This window comes from Somniosus microcephalus, chromosome 22, assembly GCF_052327205.1.
Source record: "Somniosus microcephalus isolate GS21.2 chromosome 22, FLI_Smic_1.0, whole genome shotgun sequence".
Taxonomy (NCBI): domain Eukaryota; kingdom Metazoa; phylum Chordata; class Chondrichthyes; order Squaliformes; family Somniosidae; genus Somniosus; species Somniosus microcephalus.
The window spans coordinates 18,453,040-18,469,980 of record NC_141008.1 but is presented as its reverse complement, the minus strand read 5'-3'; the positions used below and the strand labels follow the sequence as shown (position 1 = coordinate 18,469,980).

Below are 16,941 nucleotides of genomic sequence, written 5' to 3'. Positions count from 1 at the left end.
AGCGTTTGTGTGGTGGCCGGGAATCGATAGAGAAATCGAAGAGATGACCAAGAGCTGTGCAGGATGCCAGAAGGTCCAAAACGCCCCACCACAAGCTCCTCTGCATCCATGGGAGTGGCCCTCATCTCCATGGCAACGGGTGCACATTGATTTTGCTGGTCCCTTCATGGACTCGATGTTTTTAATTGCGGTAGATGCACATTCAAAGTGGCCAGAGGTAATAAAAATGTCCTCAACCACCACGGAAAAAACTATCACAGTTTTGCAAACCATATTCGCCAGGAATGGGCTGCCTGAACAGATTTGCTCTGACAATGGACCACAGTTTGTGTCTGAAGAGTTCCGGAGGTTCTTAAAGAACAATGGCGTTAAGCATTACACATCTGCCCCATATCACCCAGCCACTAATGGATTGGCCGAGAGGTTTGTCCAAACATTCAAGAAGGCTATCAAGGCAATGTGTAATGAAGATATACCTCTACAACACAAGGTGGACAACTTCTTGTTTGCCTACCGGAATGCGACACATGCGGTTACCAACCAAACTCCAGCCATGATGTTCTTCAATCGAAGACTACGATGCCGCTTGGATTTGGTTAAGCCAAACGTCCGAAGAGATGTGGCGAACAGGCAGTTTCAGAATATGAATGGAAGGCCGACCAGGAGTTTTAAGATAGGTCAACCAGTTTTGGCCTGGGACTACCGCACTGAGAAATGGCAGCCAGGAACGATTTGTACACGACAAGGACCTCTCATGTATACCGTGGACGTTGGGGAGAGCATTGTAAGACGCCATGCTGACCAGATTCTAGAGTCACTGGAAAACGTCAACTCCACACCACAATCTGATACACCTGGTAATGGAATTGACGTTCCAATTGCAGCTACCGCAGAACCGGTAATATTGGAAGCAGATGAACCAAACAAAGACATTGATCCCGACGCAACATTGCCAGAAGAACCTGATACCCCAAAGAGGCGTTATCCAGACAGAATCAGGAAGCCTCCTCAAAGACTGAACTTATAATTGCTTAAACTTAACCAATGTATCTAGCAACAGTAATTGTGATTCGTTATCATTTAGTTGTTAAATGAATGTTATGTACTGTTTATCTAAAAGGGGAGGAATTGTTGTGTATGTACCTTTAAGAGAATAACTGGTCTCAGACTGCAGTACCGGCAGTGACCACCCCTGTATAAAAGGCGCTAGAGAGCCTCTGTTTGTTAGTTTCGCTATTGACTTCCACCAGTAAAGACTTGTTTGTTTTCACTCCTGCTGGTCCGTGTCTCAATCATTCACGGACTTAACACATTGTTTCACAGAAAAGGTGAGAATTGATCTTTCTGAATTACATGCAGCTCCTAATTTCCTCCCCCCCAGCCAAACACTTCAATTGGATGTGGTATTGTAATATAACCCAGTTTTAATGGTGACGAATTTGGCATATTTGCTGCAGAGCAGATTGGCAACTCCGCAACAACTGTGAAGGTACAAGATTTGCACATGGATAGATTCTGCATGCCTGCGACCATCAATCAGCCCTTCCCCTATGTACAGACCGTAGTTCATTTTCTCTTTTTTTTCTTTCATGCGGATTCTGCTCACTTATGAGAGCTGACATTCTAATACTGATTTGTATCAATATTACGGTTTGTACATTCCAGTATAAGTTATATTCACTATCCATGAAATCTCTGTTACATTTGCCTAAACACCCAATCTATCATGGTTTTCCAATAAACTGGGTTCATTCTGCACATATTCTTTACCTTTGCTGACTTGTGCAGTACTAAAAGTGAAATTTTAAGCTTCTCTTGCTGTCAAGAGCATCCATATAACAGAGGAGGTAATGGGAATAATGAGCTGAATTACTGGGATGCCAATAAGATGGTGCAAGTCAAAAGATTTTCAGACACAGTTGTTCCAGTCAAGCAACAGGCTCGATATACTTAACTGCTCGTATTACACTCTAATAGAAATAACTAAATGAGCAGCTCCTTTCGGAAGCCCATTTTAATAAAAGAGAACAGCAAATGTGCATGATAGCTTATTTGGTTTCCCTTGTCCAATCTAATCCACATACATCTGTGTTTGGCTTTACTTGTGCTGATCTGCTGTCAGTCTGCTACATTGTCTGCACCTTCAGTGAGATGAAAACTGCATCAGCGATTATGGAAACCGACAACAGTCTACGAGCCAAGATTAATGAAATACTACACGTGACTATATAGACCTCACCACATCTTTATGCCTTTATGAGCCTGTGACAAACACCAAGGCATATTTTTGGGAGACATCTTACCAGCATTTCTAAAAATATAGGTTCACTAATTTCTCAATCTTGCGGTATTTATTATTGGAAAAAGCTTCGAGTAGTTTTTTGAAGCACAAATAATCAGACTCCATTCTATGCCGAAAGCAAAGACTCCAGCATTTGGATCTTTCAGCTAACACAAAGTATTTAACACAGAAGCTAGTTTTCTATTTTTTAAAATTTTTTTATAAAAAGAACTAGTGTCCAAAATGGAATCAAGCCCACTACAAGGCACAGCTTCAAGTGTACAGGCCTGTAAATTAAAGTCTTAAAGTCTTCTTGGGACAGATAACTACTAACTTTACCAGTGTCCCATTAGCCATCAAAACTGTATTTTCATTTAATGCCCTCCGTTCTCTATAATTCAGTGCTAGTTAACATGAAGAAAACTGCAAAGGCCAGAAAGTAATTTCTTCAGTATACCGCGACCCGTACTCATGCCTTGTGTTCTAATCTAACTTGCACATGATCCAGGAATTTCATTTTGAAAAAGTGATTGAAAAATTGAATGGGTAGCACAGTTTAAGGCCAGCCTTAGATCACAACATGGAATGAGATTCATTTAATTATTTTATATATTTTTAATATAGTGACCCGGTTGTAAAATTTACTTTAAAATTATTTACAAATGGATGTAAAGGATGGATCCGTAAAATGATAGAGAGCCAGATCTGGGCCAAGATGCATGCTTCTGGAGTACAACAGAATTTTGCAATGTAAACTGTCCAACTAGTGAAGGGAAATGCAATAACCATCCTTTATTAATACACTGAGTCTCTTAAAAGGAACATCATTGAGTGATTGGGTAAATTGAACATTTTAATCTTGTCTTATGAAACAACGGCTATAGAAATGTATTGGGAATTAATGCCTCTGAAGGGAATGTTCCAGTCGAAGTAACACACCAACACCATTCTAATTAGTGGAGCCACTGCTACACAAATTACATACAGGTGCGACAAGAAGAGGCTCCTAATGTATCATAGAAATGAACATTAAAGTGATAACCAAATTCAAATGCTTTAATCTGAAGAATTTGATGTAAATTCTGAGCCTTAGTTTATGAAGCCAGTTGGATTTATGGTGCCACTTTTGGACGGAAAGTACAATATGATGAGTTTAAAGAACTGTGAATCACACTCTGATGCATTGTGAAGTTAATCAGTAACAGAACACTATAGTATAACAAACAAACTTTCATGATATGTCCAACTGAAATCTGAGAAACACTCACTAAAACAATTCTAGGTTCTATCTTTTCAAACTTAGGTTGCGTCTGAAGAGATTATTTTAAAGCAATATAACACTAGGGAGAAGGAGGAAAAAAATAACTTGTATTTATATAGCGTCTTTCATGACCTCAGGATGACCCAAAGTGCTGTACAGCCAATGATGTACTTCAGAAGTGCAGTCACTGCTATGATATAGGAAACGTGGCAGCCAATCCCACAAACAGCAATGTGCTAATGACCAGATAATGTTATGTTGGTTGAGGGATGAATATTGGCCAGCACACTGGGGAGAACTCCCCTGCTCTTCTTTGAATAATGCCGTAGAATCTTTTACATTCACCCGAGAGGCAGGCTGGGTCTCGGTTTAATGTCTCATCCGAAAGATGGCACCTCTGACAGAGCAGCGCTCCTTCAGTACTGCACTGAGGTGTCAACAAGATTATCTGCTCAAGTCTCTGGAATGGGACTTGCACCTACAAGCTTCTGATTCAGAAGTGAGAGTGCGACCACTGAACTAAGGCCGACAACTGGTGGTTACAGGTCTGTCACTGGCAGTGGTAACAATGGGAACAAACTGCAGTGATAAACTAAAAGTGTCCCACCAGAATTATATCTGGACTTGGCTCACGTTTCTATTCAGTGTTGATACAATGCACCAAGTAAGTCCAATGACAACACTGACACAGTGCAGCTTCAATGCTGGTACCCTAGACATCACAAACGAGAAAACTCATTATGTACAAGCAGCTGCGAAGTTATAATGAACTGACACAATGCTCAAAAGACACTCTCAGAAATTATATATCCATGATCATCTGCTCTGAAATGTGCACCTGAACAAAAAGCTGAAAAACAGTCTAACATAACAGTTGACATTTACACATCACAAATTCAGCCGAGAAATTAAATTTTAATGCAGACCTCAGGGCAGCTGTGTTCTTAGCACAAAACAGTTTGCCAAGAAGTGTTGCTCAAAGACTCAGAAATTACAGGAGTGGATAAAGAGTACATCAAGAATTCTATAATCAGATTGTGTACAACTTTATCCCAACACAACTATCTTGGGAATTCATACCATAGCTAATCCCTGATAATTAAATAAGAAGTTGGTGCTCATGATACGATTTTTTACATTACTCTAATCTGGCTTTTAATATTTCTAGCACATTTAAAATCACAATATATCTACTGACGAGTCTGTCTATTATAATTCTGCATGTAGAAATTAATTTCTGTTTGCTTTTTCATTAAAGGCTTTGCAATTTAATTAAAATCATAGAGTTCTGTGCAAGTTTCAGGAGTATGCCAAAGAAAGAAAGAACTTCCATTTATCACGTCTCTCAGAACATAGGGAGTAGGCCATTCAGCCCCTTGGGTCTGCTCTGCCATTCAATTAGATCATGGCTGATCTGTACCTCAACTCCATTTACCTGCCTTTGATCCATATCGCTTGCCCATCAAAATTCTATCGCAGTCTCGAAAATGTTGAATTGACCCAGCATCCACAGCCTTTTGGGGGGACAGTTCCAGCTCTCCACTAGCCTTTGTGGGAAAAGTGTTTCCTGATTTCACTCCGAAATGACCTAGCTCTAATTTTAAGATTATGCCCCCTTGTTCCGAATTCCCCCACCAGAGGAAACAGTATCTCAGTATCTCCCCTATCAAATCCCTTTATCATTATAAACACCTCAATTAGATCACCCCTCAATCTTATAAACCAAAGGGAATACAAACCAAATTTATGCAACCTGTTCTCATAATGTAACCCTTTAAGCCCTGGTATCATTCTGGTGAATCTGCGCTGTATACCCTCGAAGGCCAATATATTATTCCCGAGGTGCGGTGCCCAAAACTGAAAACAGTACTCCAGATGAGGTCTGACCAAGGCTCTGTACAACTGAAGCAGTATTTACCCCCCTTTGTATTCCATCCCCCTTGAGATAAAGGCCAACATTCAATTTGATTACTTATTGTACCTATAACTAGTTATCAGGATTTGTGTACATGGATAGCTAATCCATTTGCTCCTCCACAGCTCTTAGTCACTTACTATTAAGAAAACATTCTGATTTGTCTTCTTGGCTCCAAAGTAGATGATGCCACATACTGAACTCCATCTGTCATAGTTTTGGCTTCTCCCTTAGTCTGTCTATATCCTTTTGTAACTTCCTACTCCTATCTACACAATTTACTGTGCCTCCTAATGTTGTGTCATCTGCAAACTTGAATATACAACTCTCTATTCCTTCATCCAAATCATTGATATATATAGTGAAAAGCTGAGGTCCAGTACAGATGCCTGGGGAATAACACTTGTCACTCACATCCCACCAATTAGAGAATGTTCCCATTATCTCGACTTGCTATCTCCTACCTCCCAACCAATTACCAACCCGTCATAAGGTTACCTCCAAAATCCTAAAATGCTGCACATACAAATGCAGTAACTGTTGTTAATGTAGGCAAATGCAGCAGCCATTCTGAGCACAGCAAGATCTTGCAAAGAGGAATTAAATGAATGACTAGTTAACCTGGTTTTTAGCAGACTTGGTTGAGGGAGAACTGTTGACTAGGCCATGGAAAAATGCTATGGGATCTTAACATCCACCTGACCAGCAGATGGGGCTTCAATTTAATGTCTCATCCAAAGCAGGGCACCTTCGATAATGCAGCATCCCTCGGCACTGCACTGGATTAGGAGCTCAAGTCCTGCAGTGGGCCCTAAATTCGCAACCATCTGACTCAGCAGTGATGGTGCTGTCAACAGAGCCAAGCTGACACTCAGCGGAATGATAAAGCCGATTAATTTTAAGCCGAGAGAAAAATCTTGCAATGTTTGCACTGCGACAAAATCTGAATTCTAACGCTACATTTCACAACATTGATCATAAGAAATCGGAGCAGGACGAGGCCTTACAGCCCCTCGAGCCTGCTCCGAAGTCCTCACCTAGCTACTGGCGTATCCAAAGTGACCAACATGTATCAAATGGATAACACTTTGAACCTTAATGGCCCAGAAATTAGGCTCGGCAAGCCCCCGATGAGCACTTACCCGGCACGCCTGCCGTTCGGCTCCCGGGACGCTTGCAATTCCTGTTTTCTGATGATTACTCCCGGGCAGCGTCTGACGTCACGCCGCCCAGGAGTGCAGCCAGCGTGAAGCCTCGAGCGCGGAGTCTAAGTTAGACACGCCCCTTGAGGTCTTCTTAACATAGGCCACGCCCCCAATTTTTAACAAGCTGCAAAGCAATTCTACATGCAGAGCAGCATTTTAAAGAAATTTTTTGTATTTTTATTAATCTTTAGGTAACTTTTATAAAGTTTTAAATACTTTTAAATTATTTTGAAGAATGTAAAGTAGTTTTAAACAGAATTAAAGCGTAGTTATTTTGATGAGCCGGCTGGGATCACGTGGGCACTGGGCAACCAATGGCAGGTTGCAAAAGTTCATTCATGAGTTTGATAGTAAGAACTGTCAAACTCATGAAAACTCAGGGCGCCCAAAACAGCACTTAAACTACAAATAAAAGTTTTTAAAAATCCCACTTAGTAAATGAACTATGAATAACTGTAAAAAAAACTATTTTAAACAATTAATCAAATTTTTAAAAAAAATAATTTTTTTAACAAATAGGGTCTAAAAATACACTTACCTTACTGTAAATTCTTTAAAAATAATAAACCTGTGGAAAAAAAATTCTAAATTGTATTAATAGACCACTTACCTGTAAAACTAAGTACTTACGTCTGGTATTTTCAAGCGTAAAAACCGGAGGCCTTTACGCAAGGGCAACTCTTTACAAAAAAAGGAAATTCAGCGCGCACGCGCTGCCTGATACGTCGTACGCGTTCTGCCTCTTAACCCCTTGGGTCAGAGGAGAGGAAATGCCGGTTTTCCCCACATGCACTGTGCATGCTGAAAACCGGCAATTCCTCCGGGCCCACGCGTGAGTACCCTGTCTAGGGCATTCCTGGAACTATTTTTGAGAATAGGAAGAGATTTGGTGCACTGAAATTAGATGCTTGCATCAGCACCTTGTATAAACTCAGCACTTTATCCAGAAATGGTCCACTTACCTGCATTTAAGTGGCAGTCTTTAACTTGAAACTGAAGTTCATTTTCGTTGGGAATGTCTTTCCATGTAGCAAGGAAGACCTGACGCTCTAGATAAAAGAGAGAAAAAGTAACTCATGAGCAACAAATATTCAGTGGCAAAAACCGAGAGTACAACCTTAAAATTAAAGGTAAAATTTACATTTTTTTGGGGGAGTATTTTGCATTCAAGGTGAAGGATACCTGTGCTAGAGAAGCAACTGTGCTTGTTTCCATTTTTAATACCCCCATTTTTAACACCCAGGATCAACAACAAGCATTCCTGGGACAGAGATGTAGAAGAAACATTCATCCTAATCTGTCAACAATGGGCCTTCGAGGCCAGCTTTAGAATAATACCCCTAATACACCAGTGTAATGTTCCCATTTTGCACACAAGGCATTCGAATGACCTCAGATTGAGAAATTTGTATAGGCTTTTTTGATATACAGTGGCATCCACGAGGAAATCAGCCAAGGTGCCCTGATAAATTTAGTGAGCTTCTTATTTCTCCCATCTGAAAGGTTCCTTTTGCCAGGTCAGTCAGATTGATTCAAATGCAAGTCAGAGGTAAAGGACAGTGTGCTAACTCACTGCATCATTCAATTTAGCCCACCTCCAAATTAAAACCAATCCTTATCCCAGTCATTCTTCTTTTAAAGATTAAACAGCTGGAATTAATTAGAAGGACATGTTTGAAGTATTTTTTTTGTTAAACTGTGCAAGACTGGCATTACCTTTGGGTTCTAGGCTTGCAGAGGTCATTAAACCTGATGTATGAGGGAGTTGAATTAAAATGACAACCGAAGTACGCTGAACTTAATTTCTACTGATGATAATACAGCTTACTCGTGCAACTGTTCCTAGGTTCTACAATTTTGCAATCACTCTGATTAAAAAAAAATTAAGAAATCAAGAAAAAAGGAGCAAAACTAAAAAGGACACTGAAGCTAATCACAGCTCATTACAGTTTGATTTTCAAATGGTGCACACACGGAATCCTTGAACAACAGGTCATTATAATGGTTTAATTTGTTAATGGGAAATAGTCGACAAGAATTCCTCTTCAACTTGATATGCCACCATGCGAGGGGGGAGGGGCATTATGTGGAAGTTTGGACGTGGGCAAGGCAGAGAGTGATCTACTTCATTTTTAATATACAGTAGATATGTATTTGATACAGAGAACCAACAGTGAACTAGGCCTTTATTCCATATCATATTCCTAAGACTGTGGAAGACTCGTTCTAAAATCACTCATTATGTTGCCATTAAATGAAAACTCCAATATTGGGCGGGGTAGTGAGAAAAAGAGAGAGATTCTCCCTACAGATACAGCTGGGCATGAAATGCTGATAACCAGTGAAATGTACCAAGAGTTAATGGGAATGATATTGAAGCTAACTGCTCGGCATTTTATATTGATAGTTTGTACTGTAGTTGGATTGCAGTACTCCTCTAACTATGGCACATTATTATAATAAAGGAGGTAAACTCAGCCCCTCAGATGCCATCTATGGAGCTAGAAAAAGATTCTGGCTTCGGATCTACTGGCACCCGGATGGGATTAAAGGGACCAGTGGCATAGTGGGAAAGTTAAACCAAGTGTGACACTTGGAGATTCTGGGTCTCCGCCAACAATAGAAAACATCTTTAGAATACCAGGAACCGTGGTACTTCCACAATATCCAAGTGCAAATTACTCATTGTTATTTAGTACTTCTAAGATGTAAAGGTTTCATTATTCACCGACCGAGGCAGAGGCGATTGATCCACGGAAGCCGTGTTATATAGTAGATTAGGAGGGCGACTTGTGAAGCTTGATCTACTAAATAAATTCAGGAAGCTTCTTTAAAAACCTATTCATTGCACAGGAATTGATTTTTTTTTTTAATAAACACAAGTGCTGAGGCTTCAAAAGCTTGTATGCACTTTAAAAGGGAATCTGAATCTACAAACACCAGTTCACTCAAATGTTTGAACTATGTGCTGCATATTTATTCTTTCCCTTTGCAAAAACTGTACACTGGGGTCAGCTCTGTAAACCAAGTTGTTTTGAAGTCCTAAACTGCTGTGCAATTACATGACTAACAGCAAGTAGCAGGAATAAAGAACAGAGTTATGACTAATTTTTTTTTCCAACCTCAGGTGCTTGGGCAGTAAAAAATGACACAAATGTTAATGCAGAGCATGGCAATCAACTTCTGAGAGAGAAAGATAAGCTACCATTTCCGTTCTAATAATGGATCACACCTTTCTCTGACATCTGTAGTATTTTCTGTCTTTATTTCAGATTCCCAGCATCCAAGGGTTTTTAATTTTACCGTTGAAATATGGCCAATCCTTTGGGTACTGATTCCAATTTCCAAAATGCACACTTGATTTCTGCTAGATTGCATCTACAATAATTATCTATTAATGCAAAATGTTAACGGTAAATAACTTTAATATCCTGATTAAGGATTAATCCAAGGTAGCAGATTAGGTTCATCTGAACCCTGATTGATTTAGGTTCAAGGAAATCTATACATATATATAAACGGATCGATCTGTCTGTCTGTACACTCTATAAAGTTATAGAGCGTACCTACACGTGCGTTACATCCAAAGAAAGCTTACAATTCCAGAACGGTCATAAGCGTATTTACTTTTCGGTCGGACAAAAATTGTTCGCACATTATACAAAAAACCTTCAAAATTCCACTCATTATCCACTCATTAGCATTGATTGACTGACGTCAAGGTCGACCAATCCTACAGTTCAGTCACCTCATTCATTGACCAATCGGTGTGTGTGTGGGCGGGACAAATCGTTTTCATCTCAGGGATCTGGCAGCCATTGCCTCAAGCTAAAAACCCCATTGCCTCAACCTAAAAATATGCTCATCGAGGTTAGTATCGTATTTTTTTTCAAAAAGATTTAACAAAAATATTTTATAAGTACTTTAACTTTCATCTTTGAAGGTATTAAAAGCTACAAATGTTTAGGTTAAAAAACAATGCAAAACAGGCCTAGGCTTCTCCAACTGCCGACAGCCCAAATCCAGTCCCAGGCTTCCGGCCCACACATCCCCAGGCCCAAAAAAGCCCTGGAAACTGCTACCCAAATCCAGTCGCAGGCTTCCGGCCCACACATCAACCAGGCCCGAGAGGGGGGACAGACAGGGGCAAGGAGACCGCGCAGCCCAAAATTGCCCTCGCACCGCGGGGCTCCCCTGTTAGTATACAATAAAGGAAGAAAAGATTCAACAGTTCAAAAGGTCCATGGTTTTGGCAAGTGAGGCAGACCAAAAAACAGTCAAAGTGAGGTATGGAACATTTTCTCATTTGGGAAACCCATTGTCAGCATCAAATACATTTCCAGGTCAGGCATAACATGGTTAGATGTAAAGGTCCTTCTACTCTGTCCCAACCAGTGTGACATTCTTCTGCTTTCAAAACGAGTCAACCTGTGGTCTCGATGAGTGAGACTGTCAACACAGTGTCGATTTAGCAGCCCTGTATTACAATCTGTATAAAGCTTGATGGGGATTCATGGGGACTGAAACAGATTATTTTTCGAAACTTATTAAAGGGATAAAACACACATTATGCATCCCTTGGAATGAGTTCCAGGGATTGAAAAAGTGAACTGCAGAACAATGATCTGTGCCAGAGAAAAAGAACAGGTGTTTTGCCTGTCTTTATAAGTAGTAGGAACAGCATGTCTTGTGCTGTACCAGTTCAGATCGTGCTGAGACTTTTTTTTTTTGCATGCTCAACGCTCCTTACCTATGAACCAATCAGGTTAGTTGAGTGGGCAGATAGATGGCCCTGAAAGTATACCTAAATAGTAATATTCTTAGCAGAGATATATAGGGAGGCAGATTAATTGATCTTTAAAGATGAGAGCGCAGGTAGGAAAAAAAACACAGGCAAATGGTTTTCTCCAATTTACATATCTATTTTATATTCTATTCAAAGACCGCATGGATGAACTACAGAATTTGTTCATCCCAGTTTGGCATAAAAGTAAAACAAAAAAGGTGACTCAACCGTGGCTAACGAGGGAAATTAGGGATAGCATAAGATTCAAGGAGAGGACATATAAATTGGCCAGAAAAAGCAGTAATCCAGAGGATTGGGAGCAGTTTAGGATTCAACAAAGGAGGACAAAGGGATTAATTAAGAAAGGGAAAATAGAATGAGAGTAAGCTTGCAGGGAACATAAAAACTGACTGTAAAAGCTTTTATAGATATGTGAAGAGAAAAAGATTGGTGAAGTCAAGCGTAGGTCCCTTGCAGTCAGAATCAGGGGAATTTATAATGGGGAACAAAGAAATGGCAGACCAATTAAATACATATTTTGGTTCTGTCTTCACAAAGGAGGGCACAAATAACCTCCCAGAAATGTCGGGGAACATAGGGTCTGGTGAAAGGGAGGAACTGAAAGAAATCAGTATTTGTAGGGAAATGGTGTTAGGGAAATTGATGGGATTGAAGGCCGATAAATCCCCAGGGCCTGATAATCTACATCCTAGGGTACTTAAGGAAGTGGTCCTAGAAATAGTAGATGCATTGCTGATCATCTTCCAACATTCGATGGAATCTGGAACAGTACCCATGGATTGGAGGGTAGCTAATGTTACCTCGCTATTCAAAAAAGGTGGTAGAGAGAAAACGGGGAATTACAGACCGGTAAGCCTGACATCGGTAGTGGGGAAAATGCTAGAGTCCATTATAAAAGATGTAATAGCAGATCACTTGGAAAACAGTGACCGGATCGGACAAAGTCAACATGGATTTACAAAAGGTAAATCGTGCTCGACTAATCTACTGGAATTTTTTGAGGATGTAACTAGTAAAATAGATAAGGGAGAACCAGTGGATGTGATGTATTTGGACTTTCAAAAGGCTTTCGATAAGGTCCTGCATAAAAGATTAGCGTGTAAAGTTAAGGCACATGGGATTGGGGGCAAGGTATTGACTTGGATAGAGAACTGGTTGGCAGATAGAAAGCAAAGAGTTGGAATAAACGGTTCTTTTTCCGAGTGGCAGGCAGTGACTAGTGGGGTACCGCAGGGATCAGTCCTTGGACCCCAGCTATTCACAATATATATTAATGATCTTGACAAGGGAACTAGATGTAATATCTCCAAATTTGCAGATGACACAAAGCTGGGTGGACGTGTGTGCTGTGAGGAGGGTGCCAAGAAACTACAGGATGATTTGGACAGGTTGGGTGATTGGGCAGAAGCATGGCAGATGCAATATAACGTGGATAAATGTGAGGTTATCCACTTTGGTGTCAAAAACAGGAAGGCAGATTATTATCTGAATGGCAATCGATTGGGAGAAGGGGAAGTGCAACGAGACCTGGGTGTCCTTGTGCACCAGTCGCTGAAGGTAAGCATGCAGGTGCAGCAGGCGGTTAAGAAGGCAAATGGTACGTTGGCCTTCATAGCGAGAGGGTTTGAGTACAGGAACAATTGTACAAGGCCTTGGTGAGACCACATCTTGAGTATTGTGTGCAGTTTTGGTTGCCTTATCTGAGGAAGTATATTCTTGCCATGGAAGGAGTTCAGCGAAGATTCACCAGGCTGATACCTGGGATGGCAGGAATGATGTATGAGGAGAGATTGGGTCGATTGGGCTTGTACTCGCTGGAGTTTAGAAGAATGAGAGGGGATCTCATTGAAACTTATAAAATTCTGGCAGGACTGGACAGGCTAGATGCAGGAAGGATGTTCCCGATAGTCAGGGAATCCAGAGCCAGGGGTCACAGTCTAAGAATAAGGGGTAGGCCTTTTAGGACAGAAATGAGGAGGAATTTCTTCACCCAGAGAGTGGTGAACCTTTTTTTTAAATTCATTGATGGGATGTGGGTGTCGCTGGCTGGCTAGGCCTGCATTTAGTGCCCATCCCTAATTGCCCTCGAGAAGATGGTGGTGAGCCGCCTTCTTGAACCGCTGCAGTCCATATGGTGTAGGTACACCCACAATGCTGTTAGGAAGGGAGTTCCAGGATTTTGGCCCAGTGACAGTGAAGGAACGGCGATACAGGTCCAAGTCAGGATGGTGTGTGGCTTGGAGGGGAACTTGTAGGTGGTGATGTTCCCATGCGTCTGCTGCCCTTGTCCTTCTAAGTGGTAGAGGTCGCGGGTTTGGAAGGTGCTGTTGAAGGAGCTTTGGCGAGTTGCTGCAGTGCATCTTGTAGATGGTACACACTGCAGCCACAGTGCGCCAGTGGTGGAGGGAGTGAATGTTGAAGGTGGTGGATGGAGTGCCAATCAAGCGGGCTGCTTTATCCTGAATGGTGTCGAGCTTGAGTGTTGTTGGAGCTGCACTCATCCAGGCAAGTGGAGAGTATTCCATCACACTCCTGACTTGTGCCTTGTAGATGGTGGAAAGGCTTTGGGGAGTCAGGAGGTGAGACACTCGCCGCAGAATTCCCAGCCTCTGGCCTGCTCTTGTAGCCACAGTATTTATATGGCTGGTCCAGTTCAGTTTCTGATCAATGGTAACCCCCAGGATGTTGACAGTGGGGGATTCAGCGATGGTAATGCCATTGAATGTCAAGGGGAGATGGTTAGAGTCTCGCTTGTTGGAGATGGTCATTGCCTGGCACTTGTGTGGTGCGAATGTTACTTGCCACTTGTCAGCCCAAGTCTGAATGTTGTCCAGGTCTTGCTGCATATGGACACGGACTGCGTCAGTATCTGACGAGTCTCGAATGGTGAACAGTGTGCAATCATCAGCGAACATCCCCACTTCTGACCTTATGATGGAGGGAAGGTCATTGATGAAACAGCTGAAGATGGTTGGGCCTAGGACACTGCCTTGAGGAACTCCTGCAGTGATGTCATGTGATTGAGATGAATGACCTCCAACAACCACAGCCAACTTCCTTTGTGCTAGGTATGATTCCAACCAATGGAGAGTTTTCCCCTTGATTCCCATTGACTTCAGTTTTGCTAGGGCTCCTTGATGCCACACTCGATCAAATGCTGCCTTGATGTCAAGGGCAGTCACTCTCACCTCACCTCTTGAGTTCAGCTCTTTTGTCCATGTTTGGACCAAGGCTGTAATGAGGTCAGGAGCTGAGTGGCCCTGGCGGAACCCAAACTGGGCGTCAGTTAGCAGGTTATTGCTGAGTAAGTGCCGCTTGATAGCACTGTCGACGACACCTTCCATCACTTTGCTGATGATTGAGAGTAGACTGATGGGACGGTAATTGGCCGGGTCGGATTTGTCCTGCTTTTTGTAGACAGGACATGCTTGGGCAATTTTCCACATTGCCGGGCAGATGCCAGTGTTGTAGCTGTACTGGAACAGCTTAGCTAGGGGTGCAGCTAGCTCTGGAGCACAAGTCTTCAGTACTATTGCCAGAATGTTGTCAGGGCCCATAGCCTTTGCAGTATCCAGTGTCTTCAGCCGTTTCTTGACATCACGTGGAGTGAATTGAATGGGCTGAAGACTGGCATCTGTGATGCTGGGGACCTCAGGAGGAGGCCGAGATGGATCATCCACTCGGCACTTCTGGCTGAAGATAGTTGCAAATGCTTCAGCCTTGTCTTTTGCACCTGTGGAATTCTCTACCACAGAAGACAGTAGAGGCCAATTCATTAAATATATTCAAGAAGGAGTTGGATATATTTCTTAAGGCTAAAGGGATCAAGGGGTATGGGGAAAAAGCAGGTACCGGGTACTGAACTTGGATGATCAGCCATGATCGCATTGAATGGCGGAGCAGGCTCGAGGGGCCGAATGGCCTACTCCTGCTCCTATCTTCTATGTTTCTATAGATGCCAGTCTTGACTAAGTGGTAAAACTCTCCACTCTTAGTCAGAAGTTTGTGGGTTCCAGCCCCACTCCAAAGAATTCAACACATAATCTAGGCTGACACTTGACTGCAGTACTGAGGGAGTGCTGCACTCTCAGAGATGCCGCCTTTTGGATCAGACGCTAATCCGAGGCCCTATCTGCCCTTTCAGGTGGTCATAAAAGATCCTATTACACTATTTGAAGCTGGAGGCACAAAAGGCACCGCAAGTGGCCTCAGTGCCCTTGGACTAAGAAAGGGAAAATCAAGTAAGGTGCCTGCTCAAGGTCATTACCCAGGGATCCTGCTAGAAAGTGTGCATACTGGGTGAGGACGGGTTCAAGCTCATCTGTGATGCCAGTGTGTTAAAATAGTCTATCACTATGTATTGTCTAGCCCTACACACAGAATGGCCAATCGGGTGATGTACTGCAGAGTGCCTGACACCAGTGGAGAAGTACTCCAGGAGTCAGAGCCTTTGGAAGAGGAGAGAATGAGGTAGAAAACTGGCAAAAAATAAATAAACTGATCATAAATGTACCAAAGAAGAACGATTCTGAAAATACAAATCCTGTACAATGACTGGCAAACTGATTCATATAATTATGCGCAGCCAGCAGGTGGATTAAAGAGAACAAGCAAACAAATTGGTTGGGGAACTGCGGCCTCAGATTTTGGTAAAAAGCCATTATTGCTAAGAGGTGGGTAGCAGATCAAAAGTAATCCTACCTGTGAGTCCTGAATTGGCTTCTGCATGTTTGTAGAATTAACCAGAGAATTTGTTGTTATTGTTGTTGAGAATGTTCTCAATTTTTAATGAGCATTCTACCATGTGCAATTGGAGGCCTCAAGCTGATTACAAGGACCCGACTCAGTGCTTAGTGCTTTTAATCAACACACAGACCCCACTATCTCAGCAAGAAACATGGGAGGCATGCTCATTATAACCGTAACAACCTTGTAATCTGACCTGTCAGAATAAAATGCTGTTCCAAACAATTACACAGGGCTACAAAGGATTCTGAACACTTGTGCGAAAGTATGGCATTGGTGCTTACTGTTGGTCTGCTTAAGGAATCAAAAGATAATGTGACAATTCACAAGGCTATAACAGTGCACTGAGATGAGACAGGGCAGCTAACCAGAAATTATAACAGTGTCCTGATTTTTTTTATGCCATAATTATAGCACATTAAGCAGTGAAGTTTGTCATCTTAGAATGGAGCTGACAGTACAGTTGGCTATTTTCTAATGTTAGATACTTAAAGGCAATAGAACAGATGCTCAAGCACTTTTTAAAACTTAATGTTTGAGACTTAAATAGAAGATTCCCCAGCGATTACATCTCTGGTGGAACAACAGCAATGCAAAACTACTTCAAGGTGATCTTGCCACTAGCCCCAAACTGCCAATTTCTGAGAGATCAGCTGTGCTACTGCACATAGTGTTGCTGAGGCAGTGAAAATGTGCAGAATAACTGGGGCATTAGCCTTTACTTAT

General features: G+C 41.9%; 1 protein-coding gene across 1 annotated transcript in view; it reads right to left on the bottom strand.

Moving 5' to 3' along the window:
- ap2b1 (adaptor related protein complex 2 subunit beta 1) overlaps positions 1-16,941 on the bottom strand; it is a 253,409-nt gene that overhangs the window by 62,972 nt on the left and 173,496 nt on the right. Inside the window, exon 20 of the mRNA XM_085964236.1 lies at positions 7,625-7,711. Within this exon, the coding sequence (XP_085820362.1) occupies positions 7,625-7,711 (87 nt within the window). The remainder of the gene's footprint in view (positions 1-7,624; positions 7,712-16,941) is intronic.